Below are 16,688 nucleotides of genomic sequence, written 5' to 3'. Positions count from 1 at the left end.
TCAGTGCACCTGCAGCTGGTTACGCGGGGGGGGCCGACTGGGCCGGTGGGTAAGACGGGGGCAGCGCAGGAGGCCCCTCACGCCCCGGCCCCCTCACGCCCCGCTCCCTCACGCCCCGGCCCCCTCACGCCCCCGCTCCCTCACGCCCCGGCCCCCCTCACGCCCCGGCCCCCCTCACGCCCCGGCCCCGTTCCCGCCCCGCCGGTGCCGTCACTCACTTGATGACCGTGCCCTTGGCGCCCCCTGCCGTGGTGAGCATGACGCGCGAGGTGAGGCTCCCGCGCAGGTCGTCCTCGTCCAGGCCCAGCAGGGCCGCGCAGCGCTCCAGCGCCGCCTGGCTCCGCGCGCGCGGCGTGCAGCCCCCTGCGGACACACACCATCAGCATCGGCCTTGAGGGAATCACCCGTCTGCCTCTGGAAATTACTTCCGACCCGTTAAGTGGGAAGAGTCAGTTCTCAAAACCCAAGGAAACCCCTCAAAACAAACACAAAAATAACAGCCCGCCCAAAAAACATGCATGAAATGCCGTATTTCTAGAACATTTTCCAGGCTGTTCAAAAACCATCCTGCTTGTAGGGAAGAACTATCCCAAAATGCGTAAGTGCTAAGCCTTACAAACTAACTCTAGTGACTTAAAACTTTTGAACTTAGATGTTCCTGTAATCCTTCAGGCTTCCTTGCTATGCAGCAGAAGTGCCTGCTAGGGCAGACCCCTGGCACTTGGATTTTTCAGATAAGGCTCTGTACATGTCGCAGGCAAACAGCCAAGGGGTGCACTCCCTGCTGCTCTGCACCTGCCTCGGCGCCTGGGCTAAGCCAGCAGAAATCTCCAACTGGAACACCACCTGCTTTAGTAAAATCTAGCATTTATTTACATGTATTTCCTCCTGTTCACAGTAGAGCAGCAACAGAACTTTAGAGGGTCTCTGGTAAGACACTGCCTGGAACAGTTCGAATGCACACCCTGTGTGAAGACACACAAGGTGAGGGAAGAACAAAGCCTGTATTTGCAATTTAGAAATTCAATACATTCATTTACATTTTAGAAGTTCATTTACATTTTAGAAATTCAAAAATTTATTCCAGAAAAACATATGTCTGAATTGCAGTATTTAGAGGATGTAACTTTTCTGGTGACCTTCCCTCTTCTAAACCCTGACTTTCCTCACCATCAGTGGTTCCCACTCTTCTTGTTCATTTGCCTCCCCAGACTGCCTCTCCACTCACATTTGCGCCTTTTTCACTGTTCCACTTTATCAATGCCTAAGTCACAGCTCACAAAAGGCCCAAACAGGGAAGCTCTGTGGGAAGCTAACTGCTGAATTACATGAAGCTACTACCCTTCTCTACACCTGCATCTTCCCAGATTCGTTCGCATTAATCATGTTCATTTCAGTCATCTTCATGAAGATGGCAACAGCATAAACTGACACTGGGGAGGTTCTGATTTGATCTACATAGTACAGAGATCTAAAAAAAAAAAAAAAGAAGAAAAAACCCACCTATGTGCCAACCCTAAGCTACCCAGTCTGAATTCAGCACTGGCCCTGCTTTGACCAGGACACATGGGACTAGAGCCCTCCCATGATCCCTTCTGAACAGAATGTTTTGTACACTTCTGTGCTGATTCTGTACTTGGGGTCAGAAGCTAGTGAACCTGTAAGGTTAGTACTCATTTAATTCATTTAATTCAGAACACCTTTTAAAATGTTCTTTGGTCTGCTCTTCCAAACAACTGCACCAACAACTATACATACTTGAAGTAGGACCAAGAGGAACCAATTTCACTCTATCTTGCAACTCAAGATAGACCTACATACTTACATTTTCTACTATAGTTGTATTTGTAGCACATCCAGACCCAGAGGAACCAGTCCTTCAGGAATATACAGACAGCAGTTCTCAATTTAGAGAGGCTGATTTCAGTAGTAAGGTAAGAAGGACAATTCCCAACACATTAACTCTCCTTCATCAACCTTCATGCACATTCTGCAATTAAGTCCCAACTACACTTGTACTACTTCATCTTGTGAGTAACGTATTAAAATTAGGAAGTTATATTTACCTAAGTTTTTGCTTTAACTTTTTTTCCTCACATCTCAAAATACTAACATGATGTTATTTTTGGAAACCAAAGGACATAACACCTTTCCCTACAGATAGAGTTGCTAATTTCTAATTCCAAGGTATTTTCATGACATTATACAGAAGTTGGACTTTAAAGCTATAATTAAAACACAAGAATTGTTTTGAGACACAAAATGGCTCTTTTCTTTATATCCAACTTTTCACTGAACAAGTTCTTGAACAATTTCAGTGAAAGCCTATTTGCTTGCAGAGCTTGTCAAGTGCAACTTTAAAACAAACAGGTAAACTTGACTTTGAAATGGGGGTGAATTAAGATTGTATTACCCGTGAACACAAAGAAGCTTTCTAAAGCAGTAGTTCACATGAAAAGGAAATATCTCTAATCAAGAGGCATTTTCAGTATTTTTACAAAAAACAATTTATATTTCATCCAACCTGAAGTACTCCCAGCTTCCTCAAAATCGATATTTCCAAGGTGAAGTACACCAGCCACTACTCTAAAAAGATCAAGTTTTTCTTCATCATCCAGTCCAATCTTTTTCATTGCTGTGCACATTCTGTTGAAATCTCCATGATCATCTAACAGTGGATCCTTCAAAGAACCTTCTTTAAGATACTATAAAACAAGAAAAACCAAAAATTCTATGTAAGTGCTGCAAAGTAAATGTAAGCAAATATTTCCAGCCAAGAATAAGTCATAACAAAAAGCATACAAAAGCATGCCAAACTAAGTAGAGATTCGAGCTCTTCATACAATATAGGCTTTGCAAGAACCTTAGTTTATTTTAAATTGTTGATACTTGGAAGCATGATCTTCAAACTTAAATTTCAAAGCAAGCTTCAAACTATATTCAGAAAGCAGAAGCTAGAGAGAATGTGACTGCTAAGGACAGGGGAATATGAGATACTGAGCAGGGGAAAGGAAGACCTTGGCTAAGGGAGCTATCAGAGCATTTAATACAAAGAAGTCCTTCTAGCCCCAAGCAGCTGAAAGAAGATGGAGGTCCTTGCAGTAGGATGACAGAATGGCAGGCCACGGGAAAGGAGTATAGGATAAATAGAGGACAGTTATCCCTATTCTAAACAGACTTATTTAGAGAAATATACTTGTTAGCTTTTGCTAGTAATTAAGAAACAGAAAAGTTGTTTGCAGTGCTGTACAGGTTAGAAGAATACTGGCTGTGTTCTGAAATACCAATTTTAACATTTTGCTGGTTTTTCTAATTTAAATATATTGAAAGCTATTTTAGCTATAAACCAGTTTAAATAGTAGAAAGTAACACATCTGCATGCAATCAGGAAACTATATGAACATGCACAAACTGAGCTATGTTTTTACACTTATTTTTAATGTTTTACATTAAAGAGAATAATTAACTAAATAGCCTTGTTAATGTCAAATAAGCTAACATGATTTTTATCAAAACAAAGCACCACATGCATCTGAAAAATTCACTTCACACAACATGTAGGCACATCAATAACATTAAACTACATGTTAATTATGTAAAATGATCACCTCATCTTCCTGATAAGGAAAACACAAAAATAATTGAAGTATTAATTGACTATTCCAGCTATTTTTATTCAAACAAACTTAATATTTTTTATAAAATGACAGAGCAAATACTAAATTTCCAATTTAAAAACCTGCACAAGGCAATCTATTTCCTGTTTAAATGGCTATGCTTGGTTTAAATATAATTTAAATTTGATCCTTTATTGAGCCTTCAAAGGGATATGGCAGTTATGTACAAGTATTATGGTCTCATATGTTCTGCTACTTCATGTCTTATATATGTTTTCAGAACTATACTCTCAGTATGTTTTAATTTAGACGAACACTGATTTCAAATCAAGTCTTCTCTTATTTCAAGTCCATTAGGAGACAAGTTTTATGACAGAACACCCACCTGTAAATCACATCAATAACAGAAGATTGCACAGGTTCATCTTCCAGTAGCAAAAATAAGTGAATGTTGATATTCTATGTATACTCGCTACAATTCTACATTAAAGGCAAATTGGGTAAACTGAGGCAAAATTCCCCAATGCTAGCCTATATCCTTGACAAGAATTAAGTATCTACCAGCTTTCTGCCTCACAGTGATGTCAAATAAATATTTTTGTATCTCACTCTCCACCAGCCCTGATTATAGAAAATAGCCTACATTTAACAACAGTCAGGATTACATCCTCAGTGTTACAATAATACAACCACTAGAAATCCAGGGGTAGACCTGACAACGTTGATTTGAGCAAATGAAGTATCTACACAGTCTCTCATGGTTGAGCACGAGCTTCAAGACAGTTATGAAAGAGATAGCATGGCCACTTGATGGAAAGAGGCTCTTGAGTAAAGTTATTTTTGTATTTTTGTCAGATATGTATGCAGCCTACCCTGCTATTGAATCACAAATATGGATTTGATTAATATTTGAAATAGCTTCCAGCTACACAAATGTGAATTTCATACTTTAAGTATGAGTAGATGAAAATTTTATTATTAGAGAACAGAGTAGAGTTTAATTAATTGTTTTAACAACTTCCAATTCATATATACTATTAATTCAGAACAAATTCTTTAGTATCCTCATGTGAACAGCTCAAAGGTCTAAGTGCTAACAAATTCTGGTAATTCAAGTTCTAAAAAATGTAAAGAGAGATGGAGCAAGAAGATACAAATGTTTTGAAGCTTCAGACTCTCATCCAGGAAATGCCATGCTCTGGCATAAATAGCAGTTAATAGCAACGGGAAACAAAAACGTTTAAAATGTACCAAGGAGAATATAGTCATGGCTAGAAGTGAGGTTGCACTAGTGATTTAGAGAACAGTTTGGAGGATCATTTCAAAGCTCCAGGTAGTAAAAACAGCTCCAGAAAAAAACATTGCTTCTGACCTATTCCTACCAGCAGTTAAGATTTTAAAAAAGAAAATTACAAAACGTCTTAGGTTTTCGTTTTCCACAGAAGACAAGCTGCATCATTAAGTGTTACATTATTGTAAGAATGAAGAGGAAACCATTTTATATACACTGTTCCATTTGGGATTTTATGATGCATATTAAAATGTATTTCTAGGACTGAACTCCAAAGCAGAGTTCTGAACACAGCAGCTTTGGGAGTACCCTTTCAGACCTATAAAGATGTGTAAAATGAACATTTCATTCCACACTGTAAAATTCTAATCACTTTCAACTCTATCTCTATTATTACTTAATAATAGAAAGTAACTGACGATAAAAACATACCTCAGGACTCTTGCGATTTTGCAAAATCTGCTTGTCTGTTTCTTTGTTGGCAAAGAATCTGGTACAGCCTCGATTTAAGTACTGTAACAATAAAAAAGTGGAAAAGCATACTTAAAGACAGAAGTAAGGAAAACATATGCTTTTATTTAAGGCTTGCCTTACACAGCTTGATTTAAGCATTTGATACAAACAACATGGTAAGTGCTCATAACTCATTTCTTGAAAACATATTTATTTACATCTACAAAATTAAAGAACTGCAACAGTACCAAACTTCTGTTGAAAGTTTCTTGATTTTGAGAACTAAAATACTTATTGACACAATGAGATATTAAGTTACACAATATTTTCTTAATTTTTGATTCTATTAAACCTATTCAAGGAGTCCAGGATTACAGAAAAGACAACCAAAATTAGGAACCAAAAGAATTAATTTTCTGGCCTACGTGTAATATGAAACTACTTATTTTTCCTCAGCAGTGAAGTATTTCTATAAGTAGTAAGAGAGATAGTGTATAAAAAAGCCTGAAGAATATTTAAAGCTTATAGCATGGTCTAAGCAGAAGCCTTATTTAGAATCTGGCTTCTGATATCCACCTCATGTTGTATAGTAATCTCAGATTTACTGTTCAGTAAACCAGACTGAATTTAGATTTAAATAATTACTGTTGCTTTCAGCAAAATGGGATTGCCAGCTTTTTTCTTTCTGATTTGTTCAGCTAATGTAAGAACTCTGTCCAAAAGCTTGGACAGAGCCCTTTGTCTGAAGGAAGTGAACTGATTCTTTGCTCTTTGACTGAACAAAGATGTTTTCTAATAGGTGAACACAGACAATTCTACTCTCTGATTAAAATTTACATGCAGAATTCTAAAACCCCAAAATATTCTTCAAAGCATTTCTAACAGCAGAAGAAAACTTGGTGATATATTTAATATTAAAACAAAGTGACAACTGTTTAAAGTTAGCTTGGTGTTTAACAAAGTACTGAAGTTTTCTTTATCAGCCAATAAGAATGCAAATCACAGCGTATTTCAAACACAATATATCCCTGTATTACAGCATTAGTAACACAATCCCAGGAACTGGGGATGGGAAGGGAAAAAGGTCATACTTTTCAAAAATAAAGTGTGGAAACTTATCTGACAGGCTAAGAATGTGAACCAGTATGGTATTCAATAATAACCTAGTAGAAGACATTTAATCACAAGATAATGGCTTTCATTTGAAAGCGAAAACCTTGAGTAAATTTATATATTAAATCAGGGAGAAATTGTATTTTTAAAGAACACATATACACAGTTTCAGGTTATCATATAGTACATCTAAATACCATTGTACTTGAGTTTTGCTTTTTATGGTTTGATTTTTTTTTTCCGTGAAGTACAACACCCCATTATAACTTCAATAACCCAAACATAAGGCAATCTGACTTCTCTTCCTGAAATTTAGATGTGAAAGAAATTCAGCTTCTCATCCCCATCAACTATACTCCAGGTACAGAATTACAGATTTACTGTGCAGCTTTACTTTCATAGCCATGTGGTTCAGTCCAAGGCACAAAGACCTACAAGGTTCAGCACAGGGTTACCTCATGACCTTGAATTTCTGAAAACCTCTGCAGGGCAACCTAAAACACGAGCGCCCAAGACTGCCGGCTTTCATGTGGGTGTGCTGGAGAATGGGTGAGTAAGAAACCTGCAGAACTGCAGGACTATTTGCATAATCCTTGGCAAGTAAATTCTCACTTCCCCAGGGAACCTGCAGGGGAAGGATGAACCAATATAGAGGTAATGGCCATCAGTGCTGCTGAAATCCAGAGGACAGGTCAGGCAGTGCAGCCAATGCAGTGTCTTGGTTTACATGCCCAGAGCAATGTGTCCCTATGCCACAATGGCCAAATGTATGGGGAGGAAGATTCCAAGGGACCACTTAAATCAAAGGGAAGCAAGCCCATGGAGTGAAGAGAATTAAGTTATCCTTTATCTTTTAATAATATTTTGCTTCTGTGAAAAACAAAGCAAAACAAAAAGACCTTAAATTGGAGACGGTCCTATTTCCAACAAAGTGTACTTAAGAGAAACCAGGCTTGAGTCTTAGAACTCAAACTGGCCCTAATTTGGACTTTGATTTGATAAGCTAAAAGGCACAATACAAGGGGCACAATAGAGCCAATGCAAAACTGTAACTTAAGGGATGAGTTTTTCTAAATAACCAATTTTAGAGTATGAGGTTTTTTTATGAATATCTTTCTTGTAAAAAAACCTAGTATTGATAGGAAAATACTGATCAATCATCAAACCTTACCTCGTATAATAAATATCACAATCTATTATCAGAAGCTTGAAAGATGGCATTTCTATGAATTCTGAACCAGACAGACATGCAGTCAACAAAATGTGGTAAAAAAAAAAGTGACACAAGTGTGCTTATTCAGAACCATTCAGAAACAGCAAATGAGAATAAAGAACACAAAAAAAAAATCTTGACAAAAGAAATGCAAATTTAGGAGGAAAATTGATCTTTTACAGTTTTGGTTTCCTAAAAATCTCCTATAAAGTCATACTTGATGAAAATTTATTGCAATATGGGTAATAAACTTTAAGAGTATTTATATTCATTTACAAGCTTACAAAGATGAAAATTATCCTAAGGTTTTGTGGTTTTGTTTGATTTTTAATTAAAGATAATCTACTTTAAGGGAGAGAAAAAACTGTGTTAATTTTTTTTAATTTAACATGCACAGTGGAGCTTTCACATGCAAGGAACTCAGAATTCAAATACTAACTTATGGTAAAGCAATAAAATCCTTAATGGAAATTCAAGTGCCTGCTACAATCTTAGTAGAAGTCAAAAAAAAAAAGTCACAGTGTGATAAGGCTGGTGTGACAATAAACTCTTTATAAATGTAATATGTAAGAAAGTGTCCTCTGTAAAAGAACTCAAGCTCTTAACTACTGTACTGCACCAGCCTGATTTTAAGAAGGTTTTAAGTCCAACCCTGACATCTACAACCTTGGGTGCTCTCATGAGCAGAATTCTTGATTTAAAAAAAAAATCTCCAAGAGCAGGTAGGCCGCATATTCTAGAAATAAAAATCTATTAACTTCAAGAAATAGATTTTAATTGAAAAGTGGCTGTACAATAAAAACATGTACTTGAAAATCTGTTCAATATTTTAGTTTTAAAACATACAAGGGAATACTGCACAGAGTAACTGCAGAGTAAAGAAGAGATTTTTGAAAATTAAATCCATATTTTACAAATATAAATGGTGTTGGGTGTTTTTAAGCATTGTGTTTGTTGGGTGTTTCAAAATAAAAACTTTCCTTCTAGGGAATGGAAGCAGTTCTTTCCTAATAAGCATGAGATCAAGTTTCCATCATACAGGTAATAATAAGATCACCTTGATACCACAGTACAAATGTACACTGCACACAATATGGAAGTGCAGCTCTGTGCCCATTTCCTGGCTCATCCATAAGCAGAGACTGACTTGGCCAAGCCAAGAGGCAACAGCTGCCTGTTTGGTGACCAGTGTACCCCACCTTCCCCACAGTGAGTGCACTAATTTAGGTCCCACCTGTGCAACCCCCCAACTTTGCACAAAACTGGTAGGACATTTGTGTATTTAAAGCTTCTAGCCCTCTGCTGAATTCTGATGGAACTGAGTACAAAAGGGAAAGCAACAGATAAGCACAGTCCAAGTTTTATCTAGAAATCCAAGTAGGAAGATAGACCAACAAAGAAAACAATCAGCACAATAACTTAATTCTTTGTTAGAGGGGCTTCTCATCTCATTTAAGATCAAGGACGTCTAAGGAGATGACAGTCATTTAGCTTGTGTCTTTGTAATTCCACATTGTTGTATTACAAAACCCTTCAAAACCCAAGAGATTTGGTCTGTGTATTTTGGGAATACACAAAATTCCGCTTCCATGATGTTCCAAGCCAAACATAAGGCAAGAAGTGGTGAGAGATGGAAACAAATGACAGAACACAAGCAAAGAACTGACTGGAATTAATGAGGAGATTTGTTTTGCACTGAAGAAATTCACACTTTACATCTCTAGAAGAGTCTGTAACAACATTACTAACAGCTGGGTATGCAACAGCACATTTTCTGGAAAAGCACAGATTCCTCAATTTTAAGACAAAGTATAGGAATTCTTCCAGTAAAGAAAAACGTCAGGTAACTTTATTCCAAGATCAAATTGATTTAACAAAAAAACCCCCTGATTTTCTTAATAGGAATGAGTCTGTCAAAGATAATAAATAGAGATTTTAATATGATCTATATGAAAAATCCATGTATGATGATATGGCAAGCTTTACAAATGCTGACTCTGATACTCACCCTAAAGTTGTCAGGAGAGCTTAGATACAGCTTTTCCCTAATGTCTTCTGGAGCACCAGCACAAAGCCTGTAAAAGATATGATAATTCCTCTCTTCTTTGCCTTGCACACAGATCCTAGATTTCTCCAGAAGGTAGTGTGACACAAATCCACCAACCACCGAGTTCTAGGAAAAAGAAATATTTTTCTGATTATCTGAATATTTGTTGGATTATTTTGATATTCAGGTTTTCAATTTACATTTGCCTGATCATGACTCACTCAATAGAAACTGCTCCAAAGACGATTAAAATCTATCTATACCTAATACATATTAAGCCTAGAAAAGAAACCATGGCCTTTACCATTACTTCTCTCCCTAGCTCATGTATTATATATACATACACTCTTCTTAAAAGAAGGGTCTTCTTCACCCCAAAAAGCAGAAATCCATAGCAGAATCTCAGGAGTTACAGCAAAGAGCATCACTACAGCCATCCTTACGCTTACTGGATGGCAGTGCTATTACTACCTTTTCTAGTTGCATTCAACTGAGACTCTTGTAAAATAAAAGGAAGGTGTTAAAATTATAGAATACATATTTGGACAAGATCTTAAACAAATTAATTATGACACAACATTTTATTTCCAACACTTGCACTTCTCTTCTGAGAAGGAATTCTAACACAGATTTTGAGAGCCATTTGTTATCTGGCCTATGATAAAATTTGCTGTGCCTAGAGAAATCTTAATAGCAAGGAAATTCCTGAACTTAATGGCCATTACAGGAACTAAGAAGGATTTATTGACTGACAAATTTGACTACAGTTATGCAGTCATTCACTTATTCAGGAGGTCTCAAGTCTGTACTCATATCACTTTGAGAAACCAGACCTAATAAGGTGACCACAAAGTGAGGTGTGATGTCCTGTAAAAAAGGGGCTCAAGTAAACAGGCTGATCTTGCAGTGGAAAGCAGAAACAAGCTTTGAAGCAGTTTCTGAAGATACTCGGAGGGCTATTTGCTTCAGCTTAAGTAATTAACCTGAAACACCATGTAAGTCTTGATGGGTAAACTGACAGATCATGAATCCATCATTTCAAGTAAAAATTTTGATCCCTTCCATAAGGGCTTATTAACACAAACCAGACCAACAGATAAAGGCTCTCTATCCAGGAAGGAATTTCGTTATTTACTATCTGAACTATTAACAAAAGCTCTGAAGTTAAATTACAAACCAAGTGATGAAAACTTAGGAAAAGGCCGCAAGCTCAAGACCAGATAATGAGCTTTAATTCTGCAAGAAAAGAAACAAATCTTGCAGTTGGTCTGTCCTCAATCAGAAGGATGCAGAAGCATGTATGTAATCTCCACAGAGAACATCAACAGGAGTCTTCAGCTTGGACATACTGACCAGCCATACAGTCATCCTTAACTGTGGAACGTGTGTAGACATATGCCACCCAAACACCACTATACCCAAAGAAAATTTTTCTCAAAATACACAGTTGAATAGTATTCCTATCAAAAAACCAGTTTCTTGACTTCTGTCACACAGATTACTATGTGAGGTCCCAAAATTTCATACAAATGCATTAAAAAAATCAGTAATTCATTTGAAGTTGAAATACGTTCATATCCAATACGCAACTCACGCTTACTTGTGCATCAAAGGAATGCATGAATACCTAACAGCAAGTGAGTTAGCCTTCATCCAGGCTTTTTTGCAATGAAGGGACCCATTTTTGATCTTTTGTGGTTGGAAGCAATTTTTCTACTGACTTGCCACTGCGTTCCAGTAATGAGACAGTACAGTGTGGCTCTGGTTTTTTTTTCAAAGTGACACAATACAAGCAAAATCTGTAAAGTAGGACACTGGCTAGTTGCTGCAAGACTACTAAGTACATTCAGCCTTCTGCCAGTCTAGTACTTCCATTTTATGATAAAAAAATCATCACTGGTTATCTGTAACAAAATTCCAGTACCTTTTCATTGAAGTGAATTTCAACAAACTTCCCAAAACGACTGCTGTTGTTGTTGCGAACAGTCTTTGCATTTCCAAAAGCTTCTAATAGAGGATTTGCTGTTTAAAAAAATTAATTTTTGTAGTGTTAAAATTCAACCAAGAAACTACCGAAAAGAAAGAGAAAACAAATATATTATATTTAATCAGGGAACTTATTTGGAATAAGGTTTGAAAATTAAAGGAAAAATACTACCTATTAGGAATAATCAGTTTTGGAAATTATACTGGATATATTGTGGTGGAACATAAACTGAGTACTTAAATACCAGGTAATACTGCAAAGTACTTGAATCAATACTGCAAGAAATTCAGACAAATGCCAGAAATTATTCAGTGATGTTCTTCCACAGGATGTAGGTAAATAACTGATATATAAACTACATGAGACAACACAGAATTTGACACTTCCCAATTAGTTTTTATTCATGAAATCTAAACTACCGACTTATCCTGCAGACAAAAATGCCACTTAAATGTCATGCACGCAATGTATTAGATTGATAAGGGAATTAATAAATATCATATTAGAAAAGTGTGTTGACTTCAAAAACCACTTAAAACTGCCCTTTCAAATTAGGTCAATTAAGTGACTGACTGACTATTTTATTTTTTACTGGCTGCTGCTTTTCAGCACATTAAAGCCCACACAGAATGAATGGCAGCAAGCAATCTAATTCTCATCTACATATAAATACACACCACAAACATCATGCACAGTTTAAGCAGTTTGAAATTGCTTATTAGTTATTAAATAGAAGGCCTCTGAAAGACTGCATTTTACTAGCTTTGAAGATCAAAGAAAAATAGTTTACTGAATCATGTTAACAATAAACCACTAAAAATATCTGCAAGATATTTTGAGGCTTCTAGCTGAAAATAAACACTGGAAACCAAGTGAGCAGGAACTCAGATTTAAAAATCCACTGACAACCATTTAAATATCTGCTCCTACAAAAATTAAAGAATGAAGAAATAACATCAATGCTTGGATAAAGTGTGGATGATAATGCATCATGTAATAGGACATGAGAATTAACTTTTTTAGTTTGGCTGTATTTTCATTTTTTTAATACTTAAAGCTTATGAAAATGCAAATCTGACTTCTTACAAGATCTTTGATAACTATTCAGGCATTTTAGGTAATATTAAGTTTTAAAGAAAGGATTATGAAGCAAGCCAAAAATTGCACGAGGTCTTTCAGCTAGGCTGAAGTTCCTCTAGCAATACATATGCCATAAGCATACTCGTTAAAATCATACCTAAAAACCTTCAGAATTCATGCATCAGATGCTGTTCTAAATTAAAAAGCCCAAACTCTTTGAGGAACAAGTACCAATTAATTTGCATCAGGCATTATCCAACTCTTGCCCAGTTTCTGAGTGCCTTTAACACACAGTGGATTTCACTAAGAAACTGGTTTAAGCAGACCTACAGCAACAAGAGATTAAAGCCTGCAGTACTACTCTTGAATAAGTGGTTCAAATTTGAAAACAGAAAACTTTAAAGCAAAGTAAGTAATTTTTTAAAGAAAAAGACACAGAGTCAAGAAATTTCAAAATAAATTTACTATATGCTATAGAGGACTAAAACTGATGTATGAGGCTCTGTTAGGCTGAGGGTTGTTTGTTTTTGTATTTTCTCAAAAAGCTATTTTCAGTTCAGTTAGGAAGTACATGTAACATTAAAGAGTCTCAATGAGGATGTTCAACAGAGTCTCTTTTCACCTGGTTTGGGAGTCTATTGTAAAGATAGATACAATCAAAGTGCTAATCTGAATTCTGTGGTTTCTGACAAAAATGATGTAACAGAAAAATGACCCAGAATCATAATTTAAAAGAACTTCACTGCTTTATTTGACTTTGAGAACTTGATGGTGAGGAAGAAGAATTACATTTTCCTGGTACTAACAGATAGTAATGAAAAAACATAAAATCGGTCCTTGCAGATTTTATGCAGTTTAAAATTCCACCTTGGGTACTATCTGGAGTACATCAAGTTCAATTCAAACACACATGTAAATGTTTTCTAGATCAATGATTGTATGATACTATAATAAATAAAAATAAAGTGAATCATGAATAAAAAAACTCCAATTTTTCAGAACCTAGGATCAAGGTAAACTACCTGTAAATTATGCCCTAGAAAGTCTGATAGTATTTCTGTGCTAGCTTTTATTCACTTGCTGTTGACTCGCATTTCTGAAAAAAAAGTAATGTTGGAACCTTTAGTTAAACAAAAGAAAATTCATTACCTTCTACAATTCTATCATCAATATCTTGGCCACTACCATAGGATTCTGTCAAATATCTGTAAACCAAGATAAAAATATCAGTATCATTCATGTCAGGTTACCTCAATTAAACATGATTTAACATGGCTGTGCAAAAATACTAGCCATTTACTATAGGGAAAGTATACTGATTTTAAGTTTCAAATACATATGCACTTTAAAATAAGCTTTAATTTTTCTTTAAATTTTTAGTTTTTCTTTTTCATTAAAACAAAAATACTCTTGCACACTTCAATTTCCTTTTTCAATATTCCAAGGCCTGCTAGAAATTTCTTTTAGACATGCATATGAAAATTACCATTTAATAGAAATATAATCAAACTATTACTGTATTGTCTGTATTTATTAATAATCTTAGTAAGCACATAAGGTTTCATGTCTATTTGCTGAATTTAAGACTGCTTCCATGGATACAATTTCTGTATTCATAACTATCAGTGTTAATAAAAATCCACATAGAAATGGTGAGGATAAGAATTTGCAGGTGTATAATTAAGGCAAGATTCAATTTAGTAGCTGAAGAAAGAATTTGAAAATAAAACCACAATGTACTTGCTCCAAAGTTCAGGTCTTTTTTTAATTTTTTTTTTCCCTGTACACAGGGCATGCTTTATGGAAATTCACAGGTGAATCTGGGACAAGTTAAAAACAGTTCTTGAAAATGGGGCCTTCCAAAAAACTTCAGAAGCACTGAAAGAGCTGTACTAGTACCTTTTACTTTCTAATCACACAAGGGTAAAATCTTCCAGCTTTTAAAACTCAATTATGTTTTGTACATGGACTCTATGGTGGAGGGTGGTGGGGAGAAGCAACAGCAGTGATATTCGTCTGTTGTGTAATGAGCTCTTCCTTTGCTGAGAAGCAGAAGAATAATCTCCTTTAAGAGCATCTCTCATGAGATATTCCAGTTCCTGCTGTCTTTTTTTGTTACTCTTAGCAGGAATAAAGTCAGGATGTCCCCTGTAGGAAATCATTACCAGCACCTTGCAGTAATTCTTGCAGCTATCTATGAGAGGCTGCACAGGGGCAGAGCAGAGCCGTAAGAAGGACAGACAGACAGTTGTGACAATTCTTCACGGGATGTGGAAGATAATACTTCTACTGTACATAAATACTAGAAAATACATGACGTTAGGGAAAAGGGAATTAAAGATTTATAGAGGGATACAAGTCCAAGGCGGGGGAAGGGAGCGTATTTCCACTGCCCGCACTGTGCTTCCCTGCATAATCAGGCCACCTATTATATAGGTGTATTTAATGGAGCAGTTCTTTCCAGTTACAGTGTTCCAGAGTGATGAAAAAACATTAAAGGATAATGCAAATATGGAAGCCAGGCTGATATATATCAGCAATATGGCTTCCACGTAGTTTAATACGCCTGATTTAGTATTGGTCATACAAGAACATCAATAAATAAATAAATAAATAAATCTCATTATTCAGTCTTATTCAGTGAACTAGGGTAAAGCATATTAGCGTTCAAAACCCTGGACACTCAAGCAAACTAAAAAAAAAACAACCAACCAAAAAAAACTAAGGGAGAACACAGAAATACACATTTACGGCAAAACCAACAAGAAACAGTTAAAATGTCTAGTTATGTTTTTTTATCAGCCACAATACCAGATGTGCAATACCAAAATGACTGCATCATAGACCATAATAACTACATGATGTCACTACAATTGAGTTAAGGTTTCTGTGAGTATGTAGCTGTTTCTGCGTATTATCATGTCAGCGTTTAACTCCATTTCTTGTAATAAAGTGCACGTAGGAGCTAATACAAATCTTACTGAATTGTATCATAAACCTACTGATTACCTTAGTTTGTTCTGCCTCTATGTCAACCAAATGCATAAACACATGAGATTCACATAATAACTTTGGTCTAAACACACAAACCTCAAAACGAATTTAGTGTTTTCTGTCTTGCCAGCTCCTGATTCTCCAGAGACTATGATGGATTGACTCATCTTAAGCACTTTCATGTCACGGAATGCTTTATCAGCTTAAAAAGAAGAATACAGTTAACATGACAAAACTTAATACTCAGCAGAACTGCAAGGATAAAATTAAGCTACAAAGGAAAAATTAAAATGTAACATTTTCAGGAATAAAAACTAAATCTCCAGAATTGAATGCCTTACAGTTTATTAAAGTCTGTTTCCCTTTTATTTATACTACAGTAGTAATTCTTCCAACACTGACATATAAGAACTCAAAAGTCTCGAAAACAAAGGCCTACTAAACTATATCCAGGATAAAACAAAACAAAATCAACCATCTAGAACTAATTACATGTATTTACAAAATAGTAATCAATGTTATTTTTATTTATTTTTAACAGGGAAACTTTGAGTTGTACTTTGCAACAAGCAACATCTGAAGAAACTTGGAAAAACTGTCTCTTGTTATGCAACTGGTATTAAACCCCAGGTATTTATACTTTTGATTTCAAAATAAAAGACAAAAGAGTGAGAAGGCTTTTAACAAGTCAAACTTTGATTATAGTTTCCAATTATTTTTTATTTTCAAGTGACTGAAATCAGATTTATGCCATAAATAACATTTCAGTGTACTTTCTGTCTACAACACAAGCATATAAAAGGAAACAGTGTTATGTGCTCTGGCAACATAATATAAGGCAAAAAAAATTACTACACTGAAAGACAGTGCCAATCATTTTTATGCCTTTTTCA

General features: G+C 35.9%; 1 protein-coding gene across 6 annotated transcripts in view; it reads right to left on the bottom strand.

Moving 5' to 3' along the window:
• MYO6 (myosin VI) overlaps positions 1–16,688 on the bottom strand; it is a 104,828-nt gene that overhangs the window by 44,579 nt on the left and 43,561 nt on the right. For all 6 annotated transcript variants that reach the window (XM_042017143.1, XM_042017142.1, XM_042017138.1 and 3 more), the window contains exons 6-12: positions 15,892–15,997; positions 13,951–14,006; positions 11,659–11,756; positions 9,696–9,860; positions 5,341–5,421; positions 2,525–2,705; positions 219–363 (exon numbers count right to left, since the gene is read on the bottom strand). In XM_042017143.1, the coding sequence (XP_041873077.1) occupies positions 219–363; positions 2,525–2,705; positions 5,341–5,421; positions 9,696–9,860; positions 11,659–11,756; positions 13,951–14,006; positions 15,892–15,997 (832 nt within the window). The remainder of the gene's footprint in view (positions 1–218; positions 364–2,524; positions 2,706–5,340; positions 5,422–9,695; positions 9,861–11,658; positions 11,757–13,950; positions 14,007–15,891; positions 15,998–16,688) is intronic.

This window comes from Corvus kubaryi, unplaced genomic scaffold (assembly GCF_017639235.1).
Source record: "Corvus kubaryi isolate FWS band 111438036 unplaced genomic scaffold, C.kubaryi_AGA036_p1.0 split3-73, whole genome shotgun sequence".
Taxonomy (NCBI): Eukaryota; Metazoa; Chordata; class Aves; order Passeriformes; family Corvidae; genus Corvus; species Corvus kubaryi.
This window is presented reverse-complemented; position numbering and strand designations above follow the sequence as displayed.